Source organism: Lissotriton vulgaris, chromosome 12 (genome assembly GCF_964263255.1).
Source record: "Lissotriton vulgaris chromosome 12, aLisVul1.2, whole genome shotgun sequence".
Classification (NCBI taxonomy): Eukaryota; Metazoa; Chordata; class Amphibia; order Caudata; family Salamandridae; genus Lissotriton; species Lissotriton vulgaris.
In genome coordinates this window covers 563,516,280-563,543,142 of record NC_141700.1, presented here as the reverse complement: position 1 = coordinate 563,543,142, position 26,863 = coordinate 563,516,280, and the positions used below count along the sequence as shown (strand labels likewise).

Below are 26,863 nucleotides of genomic sequence, written 5' to 3'. Positions count from 1 at the left end.
ACTAGGCTGCTCATAAACTATGGCCTACAATTTCTAAAATTTTGCATCTGTGCTCAGGCTTCAGATAGGCCGGCATGCACATTAATAAGGTACAATGTATTGCACAAGCACTGGGCCAAACATTAGTAAATGTGGTCCCAACAGTGTTCGATAGACTTATCTTAGTAAGGTCTACTTTCGGAATACTGTGGGAGACAGAAAGGTTTCTGGTAGAACTCCCCATCACAAGTGTCCCTTGTCTGTCTTATGTGAGCTCCATAAGAGATCTAAGCGCTTGTTTGTCTCTTCGTCTTCTCAAAGAATGACTACAACTCTCATTTTTAACACCAAAGCCTCTTGATTCCCCTGCACCCATAAATTCCCTGAATAGAATTTGAAAACATAGACTGTAAAGACACATTTTGCTGTAGTATGGACCACAAAGTACAGACTAGGTAGGCAATGTTAGCTAATGGATAACGTGCCAACTTCAGACTTCTCTTACGTGACTTAAGTTGTGTGAATTTGGGCACATAACCAAGTCTCCCTAAGTAAAAAAAATGTAAATATGTGAAGTGCACCTGTATAATTAAAAACTGATAATCCATACTTGATATGCAAAAGATTGTATCTTCCTGTAGCTTCCCTCATGATGTACACCTCTCCGCTTCTCCCTAGCTAGGTTTGAGTTACATAAATACCAATACATACGCATATAAAAATCTTGATCATACATAAATATCTCCCTGTAAAAATCCCAATCTGCACTTACATTATCTATCAAGCACTTCCCTGGAAAACTGTTCTAATTGGGGTTGGATTAGTTCTTCCTAGGTTTTCTAGCTTATTTAGAAAGAGAATTTAACAGATTTTAAAAATCATGTGAATGTCAACATTTTTACAGGGAGTTATTTATTTAAGGTCAAGATTTCTCAGTCATTGTACAGGAGTCTATGATTTTTCAAAAAGTGCCTTTTTTAGAGTATGGCGGATGTGATACTCTATCACAACCAAACAGAAATCCCATCCACCGTATCACAGGTGCCATAGGCTATAATGCACTTGTAATGTAGTTGACAGGATATCTGCTACAGAGTACTTCATCCACCAAACTTTAAATACACCCCCATGTTTCCACAGTGAACAATTCCCAAGGGCTCAGTTGCTATCCTTTTTCTATAAAGTGGGTGTGTTTATCCTTTCTATGAAAATGCAGTTAGTCATATTTGTATCAGGAAACCCTTAAATCGATTCACAATACAAAAAATTGTAATGCAGTGGTTAATAAAAGAAAAATGGTAAGTAATTAAAAAAAGAGGAAAATAAAAGCAAATGCAGAGCAAGGCCTGGGACACCTCACCTTTCTCTGAGCACAACCCTGTGACTCACTCTCTCAAAATCCCAAAAAACAAACTGAAAGGCCTGAAAAACTTGCTGCCTTATTTGGAGTATGAATGGAATTGAAAATCTCTCAATTTCTGGTAGAAATTCTAAATACGGAGTAGATTCCACCAGCTGAATTTCCTGTGCTATAGTGATAAAATTGTGGAGGAAATTAACCTGGTGGATTAAAGTGCGTATTTAGAGTTTCCTCTAGAAACTGGAGGATTTCCAGTTCCTTCCAAACTCTGAATTAGGCACTTAAGGCTTTGGAATTTGGCGGATTGGTTACTCCATCACAAACATGATGAATATTCTGATCACCCTATTACAAGGGGTAATCGAAATACGCGTAATCTGTTTTCACGTTATTGTACAATTTTTCAGGAAAATGACGTGTAATAAGGCAAAATGCAAATCTGTCTTTTAACACTATATTTTAGTGTGAAATGTTCACAGAAATTTTGGCACAGGGACGCATTTTGTGGTAAAAAAACTAGCGCATAAAATAGAAGCGGTGCGAGCCTTTCTTCTTTCCAACGGTTTGCACTATTCTCGTGCTCTTGTTGTAAAAGTTTCCCAAGAATAGCAAATTATTGCATGGTATGGCATAATAACCTGATTTTTGGAACTCCATATAGCAAACATAACGGAAACCCCCAAAATTATGCAAATTGTGCCCGGGGTAATTTTAGTTTCACCCAAGCTTACTTATTTCAGTGCATAATATCATATGGCACTTGAAATAAGTCAGATGGGATGTCTATCACGTTGTGACGGAGTAACTCATCTTCCAAACTCTAAATCAGGCCCTTAGTTTCCCTGGAGCCCAGCTGTGTAGCACAGAAGGCTAATAAGCAGCTACGTGACTCATTTGGGTGTGCCTGACCAAAAGCCCATTCACAATTCACGTCAAAATCCATTGAAATGATTTCTGGGGAAAAGCTGCCATCTGGTGGCCATATATGATATTGCTTATTAATCTGACAGTCAAAAGTTACCACTATTTCAGGAGAGCACGTGGAGCAGGGTATGCTAGCAACTGTTTTGCAGCAGTGAAATTAAGAACGCAACCGGAAGTGAGATGAAAGAATGTCTCATCGATGGTTGGTTTAGAGAGTGTATGAAGAGACAAAGGAACAAGATACAGCCAGTCCCAGCAGAGCCGAGACTTTTGGAGCTTGGCCGGCCTCAAAGGAGTAATGGGAATAAACACATGGATCAGACATATTAGAGAGGGCTTCTCATGGAACAGCAGCAATAAATAAAAGGTCAGTTATATGGCGCACACCACAAACTGAGTTACCTGGCAAGAATTTAGACGTTTAGTAAAAACTTGGCTATTCGATCAATCTGTTTAAGTCTCCGCCTCATTTGCTCTCGCATCTCAACAGCGGCAAGAGACCCTATGCAGGGTGCACGTTGCTCTCAATAAATGGCCATATAGGATACAATAGAACTAAATGGTGCGAGGTGGCGCCGTGACGCTTCAGTAGTATGTAGTAAGCTTCAAGGAAGCAGGACTGGTTTTGAATAGGATCCCACCCTATTTCCATCGACATCCCCTAAACTGGCGCCTTTCTGCTCCCACATTATTAAACTAGGACACCAGAATGGTTCCTGCCTTCATGTTCAGTGCAATGCAAAAAAGGTTACTTGGTCTTTACCACTCCTTCCTTCAGGAAGGACCTCTCCGAAGAGGCGGATTCACACACACAAAATAACTTAAAACTGTTGGGGGTGTGTAGAGACAGAGATGGCAGAGGAGGGTGGGATGGGAGAGGCTGTGGACCAAAACAAAAGACATTTCACAGTGTCTACATATCTATTTTCCCTCCACCCGCAAGACGGTTTTCACTGGAGCACCTGGCCCCGGGTTTCTGGCAGCTTGAGAGCCAGCGAGCTGCCCACCGCCAGGGCCACCGACGCCAGCAGGATGGGGACGGCTTTGGTCACCCCCACGAAGGACGTGAAGATACTGATGCCCAGGACAGCGGCAAGCTTGCAGAGAGCATTGAGGAATCCAAAGGCTGTCGTCCTGTCAAAAAAGGAAATACAAGAAATATAGTTAATAAAGAAGCCCTGCAAATCCAATGAAGGAGCTTTCCAGGCTCGCAGAGAGGTAAATATATCTGCTCCAAAGCATAATAATGTGACCGTGTTATTGATAGAATACACGGGGGAGTGAAAACCAATTGATCATTTTAAATAATGCGAGGGAAAAAAGAACAAAAACAGAAATAGATGTCAAACCAGAACCACTTTCTTCTAGAAATGGCGCTTGAATTTGAAGTATCACTTTTTTTCAAGAGAAAATTCTATGAAAAACTCACTTGAGCTCAATGGACTCATTTATTTACTTTTCAGTTCTGTCACATATAATTGAAAAAGTAATTTTGACGTTTCTGGCAAACCCATATGTGGCTCATGATGTGTGTCCTTCCTATATTTCATTATCTAAATTCATGCTCTGTCTCTACTTTCAAGCTTGTTCTGTTCCCTTCTTTCAAAGGGCATACGTTAAGTCAAGTCTGTAACATTTTGACTATCCCACCCATCTACATAGTTACATGCATGGAGAGTACCGGAGAGGAGAAAGATGATGCAAACTTAACTCAAAGATGAAACAGTGGCCGCACGTCGCAGGTAATACTTCCCCTCTTTAAGCTTCGAGCCCTGAGTAAGGCCACTGACACCAAGTGAATTAATTGTCTGGCTGAAACTGTCAACTAAAGTATTTAGGGACTATTAACATCCAGCGATATCCTATTTTGATTTTTTTCATCTTATCAGCGGTTCCCCGATTACAGGTACTTATGAGTGAGACGCTATATAACTGTTTTTCATTTCGATTATCCTATGGGATGCCTCCTAATGATACCAAGAGCTCCAGAGGATGGTAGAGCACATCCTGGCAAAACATTTGTCTAGGATGTACATAAGACTCTGTGATGAAGCATGACAAAAATTGTTGGTGTGTGTTTTTTATATTTATGAAAAAAAGACACTTTTGTAGGCTATTGACTTAGAACATTTATTAAACCATTGTTTGGGTTCACTCTACTTGCTATGTTTTTGCTATGGGGAGGATGTATTAGCGAACCTTCTGCGTCTTTCTTCTCTTTACCCATAGGGTGTTAGGAGACCCTTCCCTATTCTCTGAAGACCTCAAATGAGTATCATTGCTGAACCTGCAGGCAATAACTATTGTTAATTATAAACCCTGCAATTATAGGCCCAAATTTCATATGATGGCGCATAAAACTCACTCTTGCTTCCTTGTGGTGCACTGTCAAATGTATGTAAGAATACCATATATGGAAGAATAATCTGATATTAATATTGCAATCTAAATATTGTTTTACAAAAATATTGTATCTTAGGGTGTAGACTTTCTATTTATACCTCCACTGTGGCAAAAACATTTGACTATGATATTTAGGATACAATACTTATATCAGACAATATTCTGACAACTGTATTCTGGTGCCAAACCCCATGGACTTGACCACAGATGTCTGTTGGTAAAGGCAGCCAGCTTGGCGTAAATTGTGAAAAATCGCCTCTCTGCCTCTCTTTGGGCACATAATGAGTGCAGATCTACCTGCATAAATTGTTATGTTAATTTGAAAAATGCATTTATCCCGTTTTGTTGCACCAATTATCACTGATTTAGAAGTATTTGCATATTTAACCTGTCTTGCAGGATGATGGATCCCAGTTTCTTTGTGTCTTGCCCCTTTCTTGCTTCGAGGTTGACCCTCACTACATACTGTCCCTTTGTACCTTTCCATTGGTCCCCTTGGGAGTTGTGTCACTGCAAGGTAACCTGTTTCACCTCGCCTTGTAGGGTGTCTAGGTTCAGGGTACTTTTTAAGGGCTTCTTCCTGTGGTCTCTTCCTTCTTTTGGGCTGCTGGGGCCAGATGAGGCCTATGGAATGGCCAGAAACCATTCCCTGTTTCACTTTTTTTCCATCATTCTATGACCCTCTGCCCTCCATCTATTCTCGTTCAGTCAATTCGATACATTCCTACCGCAGTATCACTGATTGGATCCTCTCAATTCATGCTGCATTTTTCCACCCTCACTGCGGGTAGCACGTCTCCTGGGTGGACCTCATGGGAAACATCCATTACAACGCAGTTGTTACGTTGCACTGCTATTACATCGAAACTGTTACAACACAACTGCCTTTACATCGCATGCCATCACAACGGATGCCATTACAACTCATGTCACTGCAACGCATGCCATTATAATGCATACCATTACAACGCATTAGGTAAGTAATGGAGATTTTTTTGTTTTAGGGTGGGTATGGGTTTTGGGGTTTTTCTTTGGATCAACTAAAACTTCTGAGAGATGTCAGAGGCCTCTACAACAAACAGGTCAAGGAAGCTAAGGTTGACTACTTTAGATTACAACTAGATCTAGCAGCAAATCGCCCCAAGAAACTCTTCGAACTGGTCAAACAGCAATCTGTTTCCACGCCAATCCTCTCTGATTCGAATGGTAATCCTCCCTCCTGCGATGAATTTGCCACTTTCTTCATGGAGAAATCTCGACTCATCTCCACCGACCTCGTCTCTAAGAAGGCCCTTTTGCCCCCTTCCTTAACTGCCTTGTTCCCCGACCTACCTGAAAAGTGTATCCCGACCATCGCTGGCGCTAAGAACAATGCTTCATGGGGCTCCTTCTCCTCTTTTAGTGAAAAATACATTGAAAATATTCTCAAGACTATCAACCTGTCTAACCACTTCGGTGACCCGCTGCCTCCAGCCATCTTCAAAGAGATCAAGAGCGCTCTCATCCCCACCTGGACCAAGATTGCAAATGCCTCCTTATCTCAAGGCTTGATCCCCGATTGCCTAAAAGCAGCTCAGGTTTCACAAATCGGATCTCAATAACTTCCGTCCCATCTCCAAAATCTCCACCCTAGCGAAACTTCTCGAAAAACTGTGTCCAATCCCAGCTCTGTGCTCACATTGAGGATTACCAACTCTTAGACCATCATCAATCTGGTTTCAGGAGGGGTCACAACACTGAATCGGCCTTTATAAACATTTTTGATGACATCCTAAAAATGCTTGACAAAACGAATCCTGCCTCTTGATCCTCCTTGACCTCTCATCTGCTTTCGATACAGTCTTGCATGACATTCTCCTATCCCTGCTACAAAACAGAATGGGTTTCTCGGATCTGGTGCTCCGCTGGTTCTCATCCTTTATTCACCACAGAGTTCACAGATTCAAGTCAAATCACTCTCTCTCTCTCAGCCCTCCCCAGCACTCATGGGAGTCCCCCAAGGATCCGCCCTCTCTCCTATCCTCTTCAATCTTTTCTTGGAACCTCTTACTAACCTACTTAACTCTATGAATATACTCTTCCGCATGTATGCAGACGACACACAACTCTATCTGAAAAGTTCAAACCCCGGACAACCTCATCTCACTAAATTCTATCCTCACTTCAACCCAAAATTGGTTAACAGAGAATCATCTCCTGCTCAACGCTTCTAAAACGGAATTCTTGCTCATCTCCCCGCCGAACCACACTCCCAAGATCGATCTCTGGTTACCTCACCTCACGACTCTCAACTGCACTCCGATCATCATAGATTCAGCCTTATCGCTTGGAGTCACAGTGGACAAGCACCTGAGTATGAAGGCTCATATCAGCAACGTTTGTAAGGGAGCAAACCACCTGATGAGGACACTCAGAATGATCAAACCGTTCTTGCCTCAAAAGGATTTCAAGAAAGTGGAAAAGCACTTGACTTATCAAGGTTAGACTATCGCAGTGCAACTCTCTGTGGCATTCCTAAATAAGCCTTAGCTCCACTTAGGGCCTCGCTGAACTCTAAAGCAAGATTGATTACAGGTTCCAAACGAAACGAGCACATCTCCCCAGTCCTGAAATCTCCCAACTGGCTACCGTTTGAAGCACAAATCCAGCTAAAGATTGTGATCCTGACACACAAAGCCCTACACTTCAATACTCCCACTTATCTAGTGCAAAAGCTTGAATTATCCTGTGGGGAGAGGGCTTCCAGAAGTGCCTCTACTCTCCTCCTGAAACCTATCATCCTTAGCAAAAAGAGAACTTGTCACCGAGCCTTCTCTGGTGCTGCCACTAAAATATGGAACTCTCTTCCTCTGGATGTACGCAGACTCGCTTCGACAACAGCTTTCAAACTGGAAGCCAAGAGATTCCTAATGAGCAAATTCCTACCATAAGGGGTTGTGATACTCATAAAGTGGCTATCTCTTGGTTCCTAACTCTATAGCACAACTAACAGTTATGGTCCATATTGTCTGCTTAATGTTGGACCCTCTATGTGTACCTTTGTTCACTGTTTATCATTTTGTATTTTTTTCCTCACAATTGCTGTGTATATTTAATTTTGTCCTCTCCACCAACTTATTGTAAAGTGCTCTGATATCTTTCGGGATCTTGTTTGAGCTATATAAAACTTTATAAATAAATAAATTAAATAAATAAATAAATAATAGTAATTTTTACCCCTATACTATCCAAAACGTTCCCTACTGTTGCACTCACTGGAGTGGGAATAGTCATTTTTACCCCTACACTACCCAACACTTACCCTACTGTTGCACTCACTGGAGTGTGAATAGTCATTTTTACCCCTACACTACCCAACACTTACCCTACTGTTGCCCTAAAAGTATTATGCGGAGTAATGGTATGTGTTGTAATGGTAGTGTTTTAAAAATGTGGTGTAATGGCATGCATTGTAATATCATGTGATGTAATGGTAGCTGTGATGTAAAAAACGCGTTGTAAAAGCATGTGTTGTAATTGTTTGCGTTATTGCGCCATATATTCGGACCTCATAGCCCATGTATGAAAGCTGGTATGAGCAATGTCCATTTCTATGATATGCTCTCTTCTGCTTCTGAAAGGACTTCTCAGACCTTACAATGGAGTTGTTTGTATTATAGTTGCTCCTCTTGTCTTCCTGAACTGGACCCTATACTGTTCTTTGGTTAATTAACCTTGAAACCATGGTTTGGCCAATTGTTGTTCCTGGATGGACTCATAGTAGTACTTTCCAGTATACCTCACAATCAACCAGGGTCTGCATTTCTGTTCCTCGCCAAACTCCACATAGTATTCTCTGGCTGCCTAACTATGTCTTAAAATTGAAGTAATATTGCTTATGTCCATATCACTACAATTATATATTATATTCATATATCTGTTGGTGAAAGAAACATGTGTTTGTCGAATAGCGATAGTTTCCAGTAGTAATCTATTTCGAATACCACAAGGCACATATGCATGATACAAGGAGATTTGAGGGGCCCGTTACTTTTTATCTGTACACCTTCTAGCCAGACGTTCTCCGCTTTCAGAATGAAACACATAGATCTGACAGCGTCAGCAGCCTCTACTTAGGAAAGATGGGGATGCACTGTGGGCCAGGGAGGAGCAGTTTTCCCTTGCCCATTTTATTTTTGGATCTAGGGGTAAAATATAGTTATTGCCCTTACATGCTGGGCAACAATGGCTGCAAATTATTCGTCCACCAGCTTCATGCACTGCACTTGCAGCTCAGCCTATTACTGCAGCAGCATATAAAATAAAAGATTTAAAGCAATTTTTTACCTAGATAAGAGCAATGGCACTTAATTATGTCACCTTTGACAGAATAGAAAATGCATATATATATATATATATATATATATATATTAATTTATTTCTATAGCAACATAGCCAGGGAGAAGCATGGAGCACTGGATATTATGTGGAATGTTGTTTAAACAAATGTCCAACTGTGGAAGTGCTACTTTTGCTTTTTATTTTGAAGAAGGAGACTGCCAATTAATTATGAAGTACATACTTTATAACAAAAGGGTTCTAGTCAACCTAGAGGAGAGGTTCCCAATCTTCTCCTTCAGAAACTAACATGTTAAAAGCATTATGTCCATTTGGAGAACTTTTAAAAAGCTGTAAGATGGGTGGTCCAATATTTCACATCAGTGAAATATAACTAAATTATGATTTGCAGACACTTTCCTTTTTAAAATAGGTGTGTGTGATAATATCACTTACCAGGCAATGAATTCAATCTGCTTATTTATTATAGCTGCAATCTGGGGCCTTATTTAGACTGTGGTGTACTGTGCTCCATTCTGCAAAGGCAGTGGAAAGGTTTACTCTGGTTGACTGCAGCGCGCCACATTTGGAAATGTGCCTGCCTGGCATAGAATACAGGGCCTTCAGAGGAGCACTAATACGGGAGCTCCGCTGACAGCGCTGTTGTTTTCTACGCAGTTGGGAACTCTACTTTTGACTATCTATTGCCCGCTATGAAAATCTTTGATCTATCTATCCAGATGACTAACCTGTGATTGTCACCCACTTCACCATCACCATTAGAGAAGGGATCTGACATCTCAAGTGTTACAAGAAGATCACTATTTAATTATTTGAAAAGTTTTATATAGTGCTGGATAGACCCGGAGGTATCGGAGCGCTTTACATGAGGAAGAACATTGTTTCTGAACATAGTTGCACAGTATTAACCCCTTGACTGCTGGCCCGTTTCCGCCCCTGTGCTGTAAACAAATGAACAGGTGCGGGCCATGACGAACCCCAGCCGTCATCAGCACACGAGCACCGTAGTGCATGACGGCTGGGGTTCGTCATCAGCATGCAAGGGGTTAACAGTTGCTGGAGCAATATTTACATGAGTTGCATAAGCATAGCAGAGGCATATGGATAAACAAAGCAGGCGGGGAGAGAAATTCACGGGAGAGAGGAAAGGCATAGGGGAGATAGACAAAGAATAAAAGAGGGAAGAGGTTGGGGAGGGGGGGTAGTGGTTGGAGTCAAGATTTAATTTTGGAATATGTGCCTAACTTCAATTCAATTCATAAAGCTTTATTCGATTGTTATAAGTTTACAATCATAAAAGCACACATTAAAAAGTCATTATTATATTACATACTGTAAAATAAAAATGTACAAGGTATCTACTTTCATAATGTGCAACAACGCTATCATCGAAGTGAGCAAGGTTATTCCGTACAGATTTAAAAGCCATTCAAATTAAAGTTTATAATTCAACAGTATTACTTAATCTTTTCCTTTACTCTCTTTAAAAACATGGCCAGTCTCCATACTGCATGATCATTATCTAATTGCTTGAGTTTTAAAAAAGCAGGATGACACTGTCTTAGTCCATAAGCTTTTACAAGCGGAACCAGCCACACTTTTCTCAATTCAGAATAAAATTTGCAGAAAAAAACAGTATGGATTGTAGACTGACATGAATGGTAATCACAAGGACATAGGTCAAAATGTCTTGACCAGTTGTTCAATTTGGGCCACAAAACCATTCTATGGAATATATTTAACCTACATCTAATCAATAACATTCTATCGAATTTAGCAGGAACATATGACAAATATGGCTCCATTCCAAAAGTAGTTACAATAGTTTGATGCTGTTTAACAGTAGGTTTAGTGAGTTCGCTAGACAATCTGATCTCTTCTAGCATACCAAGCCTCTACCCTTTTTAATGCTTCCCGCAAGATTTTCTGTATGGAGCTTGGGTTTGTGAAATACTCTATGTGGCCCAAATCGGTCATAAAATCCCGCATAGATCTGATCCAAGGTATTTTTAGTGCTCCAGCAAGTTTGAGGCACTCAGCCATAATATCCCTTTTTAACTGTGTTTATTCCTTAGTCTAGACACTATGCCACAAGAGTATTGGTTCTATTTTAATTAAATCGGATAAAAAAGGAAGGCCCGACTCTTCGTGGCAGATAAAAGCTGACGTACTCGGGGGAACAGACAGTATGAATCTTAAAATTCTCCACTTGCTGCAGCTGCGTTGTGTTTGTTAAACCCCAGACCCCTGCTCCATACACCGTGGAGCTGATACACCTCGTTTTGTAAATCTGGATCAGCTCAGAAGGGGGGTTCCGGCCCAGTTTCTTAGAAAAGCCTATCAGGGCATTCGAAAACCGGATAAGCGTCAGTTTTTTGGCAGTTATGGTTTGGCCCACGATTCATTTTGATTAAACAAAATGCCCAAAAATTAAAAACTCTTAGTTGAATTTAGTTTCTGCCCCTCTACAAAGATATCTTTCACTCGCTTGGGTCCATGACCATATCTCATTACATATGTCTTAGAGACATTGATACTAAGACCTAGATCCTTCATAAAAACAAAGAATCTGTTAAGGACCCTTTGGAGGGCAACTTGAGTTCTAGCCAACATAACTGCGTCATCCGCATAAAGAAGTACCAGGATGGGCTGACCGGCAACATAGGAAAAATCATGTGTAGTTTTTGTTAATGCTTCCCCTAATCCATTCGTATACAAGTTAAACAGAAAGGCGGCGAGCACACAGCCCTGCCTCACCCCCCTTCTGATGGGAAAGTTAGCTGTATGCTCCCCCCCTATACAATAACGCACACTGGCCTTTGCGCTGCTATAAAGATTTCTTTAAAACATAATAATTTGGGGATCTACTTTCAAGTCCTCAAGAATTTCCCACAATCTTCCATGTTTCACTGAATCGAAGGCAGTGGTTAGGTCTACAAAGACCATGTACATTTACTATTTTTAGCCTTCGTATATTAACCTATAAGTATGGATAAATGTAAGCACTGCTCCATGGTTCCAAGCCCCTTTTGAAAACCATATTGTAAGTCAGTTAAAATTTTGTTTTTTTTCAGACCAATCCTGTAAACGTTCTAAAATCACTCGCCCCACCACTTTCACCGTTGAATCTAATAAGGAGATCGGTCTGCAGCAGCCCGAATTCTGGCGGTCCCCCTTTTTAAAAATCGGTACTATTAATGACCTACCCCAGGTTTCTGGCAGTTTTGTTTGACAGCTTGCATTTATAACCTGTGTTATAATAGGCCCCCATAGTTCGACATTAAATTTAAACAAATTTATCGGGATACCGTCCGGGCCGAGTGTTTTACCGGACTTGCTCCCATGCAGTGCTCTAATTATTTCATCTAAGGTGAAATTTAAATTCATTTTTGGGTGGTCATTCTCTAATTCATCAACAGGTGTTATATGGGCAACATCAGTGCCATTATATACCTGCACAAAATGGATAATCCACACCTCCTCTGAAATGGCGATATCTATTGATGGTCCTTCAAGTGTAGTTAACTTCACCACCCTCCAAAAAGCTGCACTATCCTTCAGAACTGCTGCTGTGTGTAGGGCTTCCCATGCTTCGCTTCTCATGGTATTCTTCCTTTCCCTTGAAGCCTGTCGATATTCCATCCTGGCAAGTCTAATATTTTCCACAATTCTAAGATGCCTATGTAGTTCTAATTTTAGGTTACAATAGGCTTCAATGCATCTTGAATTAAACCAGCCTGAATCCTTATTTTTCTTACGGTGTTGCACCAATAATAAATTCTTATGGGCATATGATATTTCAGCATAAGATGTAACTATACTTTCTGCCGGTGGTAACTCGGACAGGCAAATTTCAATTGCTGTCTTACAATTAACCACAAGAGATTTAGTTATATCTTTGACCATTTGAGTGAATACCCATTATGTTTATCTAATGTCAATTCACCTGCTTCCTCTTTATCCTTGTTTATATTGGGTACCTTCTGTGCCTAACTTACAAAAGCCTGGCGAGTGTGCGGCCGTCTCTATGCAACAGTAAATAAGACTCCACTAACCACCCTAGCCATTACGGTCTGCTACCATCACAGCGGGGTATCCGCACTTATGTCATGTTGAAATAGGTGCCAGAAGATGTGCTGTCTAAACCTTCTTTTTAAGGTCTGCTTTTACCCAATACCGTTTGATTTCACTAAATCCATATGTATAATATGCGTACTTATGGGGATTTCAGCCAGCCCTCTTAATTTATTGGTCTTTTATTTTACCACTCAGATGTTCCTTTCTCCCACTTGAACATACAGAATGTGTCCTGAGTCAGAATACTTCAGGCATTGGGAAACTGCACTACCATTAAAGAAATTCAGCTCTTTTACAAGTAGTTCCTTTATGTGCTAGAAACTACTATGAAAACATTGCCTTTTGAGACCCAAAATATTTTTGCATTCATCCAATTATTTTTTTACATTGACAATGAGCCAGGCAGCTCTTAAATAATAACGTTTTCAAAAGGCCAAGACAAAACAAAGCAACCACTGAAAAAGCCAAAAGGCTGGTGGCCAATGCCAGACCTATTGACTTTGCTAATGCTTATCATTGTAGCAAATACCGTGGATTTCCTTTCTTTCATTGCTTTAAAAACTATTTTGAAAAATCCACTTCTTCCTCCACAACATCTGCGGTCGACTGCCTTCAGAACTGGGTCTGGGCCTCAGGAAGCTATAAGCGGATACCCAAGAAGAACCCTCTCCACAGGTATCTACAAACCCGTCTGAGACCCTCCTCTCCATCCCCATTAATCAGCAAATGGGTATTTCGAGTCCTCTCTCCACATCCATTCTCATTGTTTTCCCGCGGGCTGCCCAAATGAAATCCCCTAAGACAAATCATATCACAGTTTTAGCTACACAAATCCAGTGGATAAATACAGAAACACTTAAGTAAATTGAGGTTTCTCAACAGGTTAGCATGGCAGATGGAAGAGGGTCAATGTGCCCTGGAATTAAGAATCATCATAAAAGGGCTGTAAGGTTAGTGTTCATGAGACTCTCTCCTTCACTATCTTGCCTGTGTGGCACCTGATGTGTTAAGCCACACTGATCTGCACCAATGAATTTGGCAGGCATTTGTAATGATGTAGCAAGACAGCCTGCTCTTCTCACTTGAGGCTTTGTGTGGTATGTTAACAGCTATTGGTTTAGACTTGGAGTTCTTGACATTTGTCTCCATTTTACACTGAGTAGAGTGAAAGGATGTACCTTTTATCTGAAGGGTAGAGCTCCACTGTCAGCACATCGAGAGCGTTCCACGAGGCGATGCTGACCCCCCCAAACAGGCACAGCAGGGCAATCATGGCCGACTCGCTGTTCCCAAAAGACAGGAAGAAGCAGCTGATGCAGGACATGACACTGGAACCAGCTGTAAAAGGGAGAACCATGTGAAATTAAGAGAAATATTAGCACATGACAAGTTTTCAACTAAAGATGCCATCTTAGATCAGAATAAGGAATCCTTACCTTAAGGCTAGACTATCTTAGACCTTTTCAGGGCAAGGGTTTTATGTTTGGGTGCCAGCCTAAATTATCAGTTGGCTGCATTATTCATTTCTGGTGCCATTTTGGATCAATCATTACCAGACAGGCTTTCTAACATATTGCACCACCAAAAATAAGAACTATATAAACGTTTTAAACTGAAGTGCTTAAACACCACACCATACACCACACCAATTTAAATGAAGACAGGGAAAGTACATTTGAGAATTCCAATCCTTCCCAGAAGCATTTCTGAAAATGGAAAATGGAACTTGGAAAATGTGTATTTTATTTTGCAGAGTGATATAAACTGATATTCATGGGGTGATAGCACTAACTGTCTGGCTATAAAGATTTCAAGATTAATGTGACAACCTTGACCTTACAATGAAAAAAAACAATAGCAAGGCCAAATCCAATAAGTCTGGCTTTAAGCTAACGTAAAGGATTACAAGTAAAAGGCATGGGAATAGATATGCATTTCTAGTGGAAGCAAAGCACTGTAGAATACAATTGGTGTAGGTTAAAAGGTCAGGTAACAGTTGCACTGTCAAGCCAGTCCTAAAAGTCCATGTGGGTAATGTCTGCCCTCCTCCCATGTATGGTGCTGCCAGAGAAAAGCAACACAAATGATCTAGTTCTCTAGGACACTTTACTAGCATTCTTATGTCTTGTGTGTACCTCTAAAAGGTCACGCTCAGGCTGTTGAATAAGTGAACAAAATGAGGGCAAGCGCTTGTTTGTGAAAGCACACAACTTCTGCCCAATCATAACATGTACTCCTGGCTCCCAATATGTAGGCGGAGCCAACGCCCCTCTCTGGTGGTACTCACTTAACTGTCTGAGGACAGCTGCACTGTCAAGCCAGACCATAAGAAGGACAGATGCACATTTGGAAATCTCAGCGGTGCATGAACTGGTTATCCTGGGCACTTGTATTACATACAGACAAAAGTAAGAGAGCAAAAGCATGGGAATTACATAAATTCTTTGATTTTGAAGGCCATTTGTATGTCTGCTGATAGAATGTAGAAGCAATTAGATTAATTTAGATGTTTCTTCACAACACTACTCAATCCAGAGGGTTGTGAGTGTTGTTGGTGACTTAATCAGTGACAAATGAACTGCAGCCAATGTCCACAAGACATCAGTAGGACTCTTGTAGAGTAAGCATAAATGATTTCTGGGTCAGCATTGTCACCCACATGTTAGTCGCAACCTATTCTTCCCTTCCTGTGCTTCCGGTATACTATTCTTCTTTCACCGTTGGCTGTGGAGACTATCTACTCGATGGGCCATGTATAGAAGGTGTATGAGAGATCAATAATTCCCTCTCATGTTCAATATGTGCTCTGAGCTGTGGCCATCAGTGTAAGAGCTCTTTGGATTTGTGTGTCTGTCCGGTAGTAGTGTCTCGACAACTGTTTCGAGTGGCTAGAGTTGTGGCTAAGGCTGAAGGTCTTTTGAAGCAGGTGTAAGACAGCTGGGATTATTTGTTGATTGTAACTTTGATCTGGCAGGCAAAAGAACAATGGAGCCCTCACATCTGCCCTTATATGTCATTCTGGTCGTACTCGCTTTTCTTATATGATGCTCATTGAATTGCGAAGGACCCTGTGTTCTCATCTGAAGGAGATAAGCACCTGAACACAGCCTTTATCCATGCTTTATGAGGCATAGCTCAGTGTTATTATAAGGCACGCACAGGATCACCTGTCGTTCGTCTTCCTCAATGTACCTTCATTTACTGATGCTGCAGCACACTATTTCACTAGAACCACTGGCCCTACACTCACTGTTACATTTTTTGGACTGGAATTCAGTTCTGTCCATGACTGATGCACAGAGGCATGATGGAGCAGGTCTACGGGTAGCCAACTAACTTTGCTTCTAAGCACTGATGAGAACCTCTGGACAAACACGCAAACTGCTACCAATATGAGCGGAACTTTACAATCTGTGTTTTCAAGCCCATAGACATTATCCTTGAGGTCTCCTGTGCCTTCATTCAGCCTAGGTTTTCATTGCTGAGCTATACGTTCATATTTCACTTCCACTACATAACTACTCCACTGCGCAATCAGTGCATTTATATATCTGTTCACAATGTAAAATATCAGCTGCAAATCCTTAGAAACAGGGCTCTAGTCGGTATCCACGCGGGTGGACAGCGTCCCCCCACTTATTTTACCGGGAACTCGATAACTATAAACTGCAGCTGATTACAAGCCACCTTTTTAGTGATGTCACATCCTTTCATGACATCAGCGTCCCCCCAAATCTTTTATGAGGACTTGTGCCCTGCTTAGAAATACAGGACTTTTGTGTCACTGTTCCTTTTCATAAGAAATGAATCAGTATTTTTCAGGGTTGAATTACATTGTATTCTTCTGCACTTAGAAGCTTTAGACACCATTGTGTAGTGAATCCTCAGGGACTACTGTTCTTGAGTATTCTCCAGACCCATGTTCCTGTTGGTAAAATACACAGTCCTGTTTTTGCGTCCTTCCGTGCCCATGTAGAGTTGCTATCTGCTCTCATACAGATGGTCAGGGACCAAATGTAAAAGTGTTCTGCGTAGGTACCTCAACATTGACCTTCATATACAATGGACTCATGAAGTGAGATGCATGCCATGCCCACACCCCCCACTCATGCAGATAAAATATCCACCCTTGGGTTGCACAAATAGCCTTGCCATACCTAACATCCTCAACCGCCCGATTTTGTCCATGAGGAGGGCAGACACGATGTTACCCGGAAGGACAGCCAATGTGCCCAGGAAGCTGACAAAGTAGATCATGTAGGCATTGTTGTCATCGCTAAAGTCGAGCTGGCAGCCCTCCTTGCTGTGTAAGAAGGAGCTGTTGACTATCCTGCTGTCGATGAACTTGTAGTCGAAGAGATCTAACAAGAGGGAGAAGAAAATCGGATGAGTAGAGGGGAGCATAGACATTACCGACCTACTTCATCCCTGAAAGGGCTGTGGAAAAGAAAGTCACAAGCCGAAGCCCAGAATGGGACTGCATTTCTACACAGCTTGGCAACACATTTATAAATTTCCCTTTGGGCTGATCCACTGATCCCCGGAGGGGCGTGATTCTTTCACAGTGTGATTCTTTGTTTCTCTTTTGACCTCGACTGGCAGCTCTACCAACCTGCTCAACATCCCCAACCTAAACTCACCCTCCACTCTTCCGAATCCCCCGCTAACACCATTCTGCGAACTCTAAGGTAGCACTATCTTCATCCACCCTATTTCTTCCAAACTCTATGAAGAGTCCTCAGCATTGCGGAAACCATGTTCAAGTACCCAGGCAGACCTACCAGTTGTACAGACATTGAATTGGCAAGTTCACACTAAGACAGCCTCCTATCAGCTAATTGTTGTAAAGTTAAGATGCTTTTCATACTTCTTACCCTGTACTTGCCATTTCCTTTTACAACTCCAGGTGTTGGCTTTAGTCGAACATTCAGCACCCCTTTACTAGTGCCAACGCACTCTTTGTTACTGCTCCCCTTTTGTTACCTCCAGGTACGTAAACTCTCAAATTCCCCTCTCAGTACACCACCCCCCACCTAAGATCTCCATCAGGCTTCATCAGCATGTAGCTCGGGAGCACCCAGCGGCTTTCTAGCTACCTGTGAGTAGCTCCCCCAAGTGAAGCTAAAACTAGCAAATTAAAAGATTTTGTTTAGTTGAATTAGATAGGGTTCCAAAATTGGAAGGGTATGTTTAAACATAAAATGTCTCTATTTTTAGAAACAATAAGCTGATTTTGCAGAGTAGCTCGGGAGCACCCAGTGACTTTCTAGCTATCTGTGAGTAGCTCCCCCAAGTGAAGCTAAAACTAGCAAATTAAAAGATTTTGTTTAGTTGAATTAGATAGGGTTCCAAAATTGATAGGGTATGTTTAAACATAAAATGTCTCTATTTTTAGAAACGATAAGCTGATTTTGCAGAGAAATATATTTGAGGCTGATAATTAAATGACATTTTATGCTGGGTCAAGGAGCATTATTACTGATAATCCTTCTTAGGTGCTTGGGTGAATATATCACTGCTATGACATCTAGAGTCCTTCAAATTTGAGATTGATAAGACTTGATTTATTTGTACATTATTGCTGGTGGCCTTGTCTGAGACACAGAGCTGGTCACTACTAGTATTCCTGATGCAATGTCTACTTGTATGAAGTAGTTACTATCTCTTTAGCAACACTGATAATTTTGTGTTAGTTGCTCAGGATGACTTTTATGGAGCATAAGTAGTTCTTATTATAGAAAAGGTTGGACATCCTTGGTCTAGAGTTATTACCACCTTCAAAATAATATTCAATCACCACTCCATACACCTTGAAATATTTTTTCATGACTGTCCCAGAGGGCCACCAATACATACCTACTATACTTTCGTTTTATAATTAAGCCTCCCAGTTTGTCCCCGGCTCTACTGAATTTTAATACTTGAATAATACAGAAATTAAGTCTTCTGAGTGTCTCTCCATGCAGTCACTCATCACCATCAGGCCAATAACTACGCATATTGGTTTGCAAGAAGTTATAAGAGGTCCAAATGTTCTACTACCACAATGCTTATGTTTTTAGGTGTTCCTATAATTGTATTCGTTATAGCTATTCAGAACACTAACATCCCTCAGACATTGAAGTGTTGAGCGTTCATTTATCAGATAAATAAATGTGGAAACTGCATTTTTGCTGATTAATTTCTTCACAGACCAAAATCATAAGTTTTTTTATAGATACCAAGAACCAAGAGAATGATGATAAAGTATATGGATAAACAGAGTAAAATGTCAAACATCATATTTGTAATATAGACTGTAAATGCTTTGCCTTCTAGTGATGTCTCGTCTTCTCTGTTGAGAGCATTGTATTAAACAAGAAATCCAGTAATGCCTCGTTCTCCACCGGTTTACCTCAAATACTGTCCTTGTAATTATCTGAGATCCATGTTACTATTTTGCAGCTGCATGTACTGCATATGCAGAATTTTTGTTTGTGATGCTCATTGATAAATCCGAAAGGGCAAGGCCGTATGAGTCCGGCTCACCTGTGTTGAAGAAGACGGTGGAGAGAAAGGTGCAGTTCTTGAAGAAGGTGTTGCTGGAGGTGATATCCTCGAAGTAGCAGGCATCAAACAGAGTATCCTCAAAGGTCACAGACTTCATCTTGAGGCCGATGAACCTGCAAGAACAAACAAAAGTTACTTGCTGCCCATCGGGCCTATGAAGCGTCGTCGCACAGATGGAATGTCCTCTGGTAAATATGTAAATATCATCATGTCCATTAATAGGTGCAAATTTGCTCATTCTAATATGGCGGGACTATTTGCAATAATATTATAAGTCCCTCTTTTATGTAATGGACTGACCAAAATCATGTGATATCCCTTAAATACACTGTTGTTTGGCGCGCGACAATCGACAATCGACACTGACGAAGGCTTGCAGCCAAAACGCGTTTGTCGACTCTGTGTAAATAAACAGGAGAATTAATATCAACGTGCCTACGAGTGCTGTTTTCCGACAGGAGTTTGAGGACTACGAGCCACATATATATATATATATATATCCACGAAATCCACGTTCGAGTTTCCACACAGGTGCGGCGTTCTCCCACACCTTAGAGAGACGCAGACACGGTCCAATTTTGTGCAATCAATTTATTTTGAGCAGGCACAACGCATGACGTTTCGGCTCCGAGGAGCCTTGTTCACATGACAGTGTCATAATCTTAGAGCCGTTCTTTTAAAGGAGCAGCCATTAGAAAAAAGTTTGTGATCACATGCTCGGTATGGTGAAAGACATGGAAGAAATACTTTCCGTTGTGATTTGCATAACATACTTTTCTTGATAAAATGAAAGATTGTAATTACAAAGTACATTCTACACATGATATCATGGTGTAATACCTTCTGGTGCATTGTGGTTAAAATACATTTGAATTCATTATTTATGGGTTAAATACAAAAATGTGAGAATCACTCTATAATAGAAAATTGCCCCATTATACTTCATAATACAAAAGTAGATTAAAACACGTTCATAGTTATACCTGTTAGTATATATTATTTACATATATCTACATATCATGACATATTTACATATTTACATAATCACCAATAAGGTGTTTGTGCTTTATAACCGTATGGTCATTTAAGTTATTTGCACTCAGTACACCAGAGAATGTCTTGATGTTAAACATCCGATGTTAAATTGAACAAGTGCAAATCCAAGCAGATTTATAATGTAAACGTTACCGTGTTTTTAATGTAGAGGCAATGCAATGAATTTAATTTTTGTGTTATCCCCCTGCACCACCAAACACTGACCCCAGGATCAAATCACACTTACAGAATCTATATTTACTTCCATGTCATTAATAAAGTGCAAGTTCAGTGCAATATAAAGTACATATAAAGTGCAAAATAAATCATACCTATTCTATCTGCATTAACCCAGCCCCAGGAATAAGGACCTGTTAGCTGAAAATCCCAGATAATATTATTCCTATAGTAAGTACTTTTTTTGTGTTATATCTTTTTTGCTGTTTTTCTTATCATTTTGTTTAAAACTTTTTTCTCATTTCTTATCTTATTTATCATATCTTATTGTTCATTTTTCTGTTAGTTAGCAGTCGCAGCAACATCCTGCAGTATCCTGATTGACCGATATGGGATGCTCTAAGTAATCCTATGTACATAATTGATGCAAATTTCTGTCCCAGCCCAGATATTTCCTGTGTTGTCAAAAGGGGTACGAAGTAACATCCTAGGTTTCAGAGTACTAACATATTTAAAGTAGACATGTGTATAAGTCTTCAGTGATGTTTAAACCTGATGGCGTCTTAGTGTTTAACATGAGGATATACTTTGTCTCAAGTTTTCTCAAACTGGTTTCTCTATCACCCCCCCGCCTGTTTGTGTTGATACTGTCTATCACGAAGTACGTAAGTGTTTTGTTGTTGCTTTGATGTACTTCCCGATAGTGGCGGGCAACAGGATAAGTATTGTCCCCATTGGAGATTGCTCTTAGATGTTGGAGGATTCGCTGATGTACAGGTAGCTTGGTACTTCCCACGTACATCAGCGGACAAGGGCATTGTAGGACGTACACCGCATGGTCGGTCTTACATGTCAATACCTGTGTTATTGGATGAACTGTGTCATTAAATCCATCTTTATATTCTTTGGTATTGACCCCATGGGTGCAGGCTTTGCATGTTTTACACTTGTAAAAGCCTCTGCCCGTTTGCCACCAGCTGCTGCCTCTGATTGGTTCAGGATTAGTTTTCACAATTTGGTCCCTTAGGGAAGGAGCTCTACTGTATGTCAGAGAGACCCTGCTGGGCAAATCCTTGCCTATGACAGGGTCTTTCATGTATATATATATATATATCCATCCTATTGTCAAGTAGCAATACGACCATTCACAATGCATTATAGTAAGTACTCAGGATGAATAGCGTCCTTCAGGGGCCCAATAACAAATATCAAGACACACAGGGTGAGTAAAAGTAAGTACGCGTATGATAAACAAAAAGGTCCTCTGATAAGGGATACTGATCCCCGGTGTCAGATTAAACATCAGGGCAAATTCAGAGTCAGAAAAATTTAAAAAGATTTGTTATGAAGAAAGCATTTGACATTTGCATGATTATACCCTCATAACTGATATTTGCTTTGTGTTCATATATGCATGTGATCATTTTTTGGAGTTAAATAAATGAGTGTTTTAAATTTCACTTCTGATTACAGAGTGTGATAACTGTTAGAACTACTTTCTGTGTTGTGCTCCAGACTTCTGTTGTATAAGTCTGTCTACTGACCACTATTCATAGGGGTTTCGGTGCAGGTCTCCTTTGCTCCTCTGCTGCTGTTTGTAATAGCCAGAGGCCAGCCATATGCAAAGCCTTGATTCTGCTTCAATAGGATCAGTTATGCCCTAATTGCCAGACCACCCCCCTCTAAACAGGAGTAAAGGCGTCCCTGGAGTGGTTTTGGGATAGTTATCCCTTATCAGTGAGTTGCAGCCTGAGTCCTGTGATACAGCTGGTATATCTGAGTCTATAAGCGAATCCTTCGTTGTTGCATTTAGGCAAAAACAAAGATGATTATTGAAAACCTTGGCAAAGTCTCATCCACTAGCGAATCACTAGGACTGCATTTTAGTCCGTCGGTCTTTACCCACGATACCACTTCAGCCAGGGACCAGCCATATGTAAATCAGGTCTTGATTTTACCAGAGATCAGATCAGTAAATGTAGTTTTTTTCCCATTAGTTCTTTGGTCCTGCTTTGCTGATGTGCAAATTAAGCGATTGGGGAAGTACCTCACAAATCTGAGCATGCAGTGTTCTTCCGTATGTAAAGAAAAACACCCTGAATACTCAAAGCGAAGACACTCAATGGATAAGCGTGCCCGGAGAAACCTAGAGACATCAGAATGAACATCTATAGATGCTAACGTCAGAAACCAATGACCAGTCAATGCTGGTACTTATAATGGTACATCACTTCAGATAGCTGCCTTTCAATGTGATGAGATAACAATGCTGACTAGTGCATATAGTAGAATTTGTATAGTGATATACTACTACTTACTGGCACATGTGTATGTTTCATGATGCACTGATTCTCAATGATTCACATGTATGTATGATGCTCTCCTTTGTATTGGTCTATCTCTTAATATACATATGATTATACACCCCTTCTGATTGGTGCATAGTCATATATGTTGATTAGTTCATGTTTGATAGTATACCCCTTCTGATTGTTGCATATGTATCTATGAAGATGTATCGCTTCTGAATGCTACACATAAATGCCTGATCATATATACTTTGCCCTTGAATTGCGCCGCAACCACAACCTGGGTTTTGATTTCACTGTCTGAGCCAGATTGGCTCAACCTGGACAATCTTTATTTTCTCCTCTGTGCTGTGTTTTAGTATACCACGTTCCACGCTACCACCTCCTAACAAGCTTTTCCATCACTGACAAAGGCGCTCCAAAATGCCTTTTGAGTCAAACTTTGTCTTGTCACCATTGCAAACAGCTAACTCTCTTTTGTAACTCATGATGTACGCATGAGAATGGCCCATCACACTGCATCTACGTGACCACCTTTGAGGTGGAACAGCCTCTTTCTTATTTCTGCTACCAAACCCACCACTTTCAGAACAGAGTAATTTGTCTTTTTAGTTTTAACTGTTCACCTCTGTGTAGAGTCAGTTTGTTTCTGCCTTACAAGTAGTTGCCAGCGTCCCCAATCGCACTACCAAAGACGTCACAGCCCATCGGGAGCCATAATGATCTGCCGCTATAACAAAAGTAGGCTTACTTTTCAACCAAGCTTTGTCGATCAGGCTCAGGCAGTCTAGTCTCTCTACTTGACCATACCCACCCTGCCATCCCCAATCTCTAACGTAACCTACTTGTCATTGAAGAACATGCCGTCTCGATGGACCTGGTTTTCAAGCGTGAAGTTGAAAGTTAGATGTTCCACTCTTTCGCGCATATATACCCTCGTCTTCGATGCATATTCAATGTTCTGCAGATGTTTGATCATGTCGGGGAACCAGACAGTCAATCCGTAATAGCTGTTGACAACACAAGCATCGTTTAAATATACGTAATATACTGTTTTCACATGATAAGTTGCAGCATCAGTTCAAAGAATAGAAGACGCCATCATGTCCAACTCAATGTATACCTAAATATGTCTTATACCACAACTATGTCACAACTATATTGGCAGGGTTAGTGTTGTGCGAAGTTTGTGGGTCTATGCGAGTGTGTCTCGTGTAGTGGTGATTATGGGCCACTGATTGCTCACAGAGATTCTTAATTTTCCTATATCTATGCACCTTCATAGTTTTCGCTCTCAGATTTAGTCGGTTGCTATAATTTACCTGCATTTTGAATACAAGTGCGTATTGTGTTTTGCTTTTCCAAGCAAGGAACTCCGGAACTCCATTGCACCGGCAACTCGAACGCATACTTCGTAACAGAGTGCATACCTTCATTACTTTTTAGCTTGCGAATGACTCAACATAAATTACATTTGCATTAGAAACACTCGTAAATGTACAGATTTTCACGTAATAACACCCTCCCACGCAGAGAACTATTGCTACTTTGCTTGGTTTCCAAAGTTTTGGCACAAATCAGCAGTCAAATTCAATAAGCATTGACAAAGCCAACTGGTTTGGCGTTTGCCAGGTGAGTGATTGCAGCACACCTATATCATGTATACATGTATACTGACCAAGACACCTACAGAGACTCGTTTTCTCAGACTCCATCAAACATATAGAGATAAACATGCACACAAACATCAATGCACACCTGCAGTCATCCATAACCGTGTGTAGCGGGGTTGGCAAGATGATGTGCATCCGTGGAGCAAAGAGGACCATGTTTATGGCTCTCAAAGTCAGTGAGTGTGGGGCGATGGCTTATGTTTTTCCACTGTTTGTGGAATAAGTGATGGCTTCTATGCTGATGCGTAGGTCAGTTTTGTGGGATGACGTCTCTCTGCGGATGGATGAAACAATGTTGTGGGTACAAGGTTGCAATGTACGAAGCAACTGCAGAGTTTGTCTCAGAGCGGGGTGGCGGTGGATAGCTATGGCTATCCACCGCAAAGACACACATATTTTTATCTTGACAATTCATTGAGATCTTTTTGCAAAGTTCTCTAATATAATGTCAATTTGGCATTGACACAGACAAGTATGTGCAAGGGTCAAGTTTAAATATATATCTTTTCACGCTGGGGATTAACAAAAAACCTCAAATCAATAAACAGCCCAGGCAGCATCGTACCACTTGGTCATAAGGTGCTAGGATGCTTCGAGAGTTCTCTTGAGTCCAGTTATCACCAAGGTATACATTATGTAATGAAGAACAAGTATTTGAAAAGCACAAATATTTTGTTTATGATGAAACCATAAAATAGTGCAAAATAAATGACAGCTGCTGAGACAATTTAGAGACTATTCGTCTTTTCTGAGAATATCTCATCTTACTTTTAATGAGGAATATACAAATTCCCTCTTCACTCCAATAAACACCTCTCTCATGTTCACACTTCCATAATTAAGCTTGTTCATTTTCAACTCCGACAAAGTTGATTAATTTTGTATTCCGACTTAGACAAACCCTTATTTTATGACGTTTAATGAATTATATGCTAGGACCTGAGGCACAGATAATGCCTTACTTTCCTCACTTTATTGCTCAGCAGCAAGTTATCAAGTTAACACAGAAACACAAACCTTAAACTACATTCCCCAGGATACCCAGGTAAAATGACCATACACTAATCCACCAATCACTATCTACCCTAGTCCATACACACCTGCGATGCTCATTTCTTCCCCTCTTTCTTTGCTGCTCAGCTTATTTGCTAAACATTTTGGTATACAATTGAACTGTTAGTGCATGCTATCCGGTGGTACTTGACCAGGTAGCTAGCAGGCTGGGCGAGTGATTTGTCAATAGAGCGGAGCCACCTTCGTTGGTAGCCTCCACCCCACTGTAGAAGACCCCCCTTGCAGGGTGCTTGAGCACGTGAGCTGAAATAGCAGAGCCTGCCAGCACACACAGTGGCATCCCGCAGTGGACCACGGCACTTCCTGAGCCAGCAGGTGCACAAGTACTCCTTGTTTTTGACTCAGCATCCAGGGGTACGGCATCTTAATGGCTGTCAGCACAGTGGCCCACATCTGCTATTTTAGGCTGGCTCAATTCAGCACCCTTAGAGCTCCCTCTCAGTGAGCCCCCCTGTTTGAACACCCTCTGAACACCGCTTAGTGGTTGACAAAAACCTAGTATTTCCCAAGTACTTTCTAATTCTAAAACACATAGAAGGTGTTCAGCACTTACACGTCATTTGAGGAAGCTTAAAGCAACATTCATCACTTTGGATAAGGTGAAAACATCTACTAAAAATATTGAGGTAGGCACTATTTTTGCAGGAGGTATTTGAAGCAGAATATGTTGGCCTGGCTGGTACGGCCAAGATGGTCCCCAGAAAGGACAAGGAAGCAACAACAGGGGGCCAGGCAACAGGCCATTCTGACCCTGTTTCACACCAGAGGGAGTGGCAGAGTCAAAGGACGCATCAGCGTATTTAGGGGAACATACATTAATCCGTTCCGTGGAAGTGACGGAACCACTCCGTCACAAGCCACGGGCGCGCTGTGCTCATGACGGAGTGGTTCCGTCACGCCGCAGCCACCCCGCCCATGCTGCATCAATTCCGCGCCTGCACGGCTGAATTAATAAGCGGGCGGGC

At 41.1% G+C, this 26,863-nt stretch overlaps 1 protein-coding gene across 1 annotated transcript in view; it reads right to left on the bottom strand.

Annotated features, from left to right (window-relative positions):
- Positions 1-1,407: 1,407 nt before the first annotated feature.
- The window catches only part of SV2A (synaptic vesicle glycoprotein 2A), a 308,096-nt gene continuing 282,640 nt past the window's right edge, over positions 1,408-26,863 (bottom strand). The window contains exons 9-13 of the mRNA XM_086945381.1: positions 23,997-24,161; positions 19,610-19,743; positions 17,239-17,442; positions 14,260-14,419; positions 1,408-3,397 (exon numbers count right to left, since the gene is read on the bottom strand). Coding sequence (XP_086801507.1) covers positions 3,214-3,397; positions 14,260-14,419; positions 17,239-17,442; positions 19,610-19,743; positions 23,997-24,161 — 847 coding nt within the window. The 3' untranslated portion in view covers positions 1,408-3,213. The remainder of the gene's footprint in view (positions 3,398-14,259; positions 14,420-17,238; positions 17,443-19,609; positions 19,744-23,996; positions 24,162-26,863) is intronic.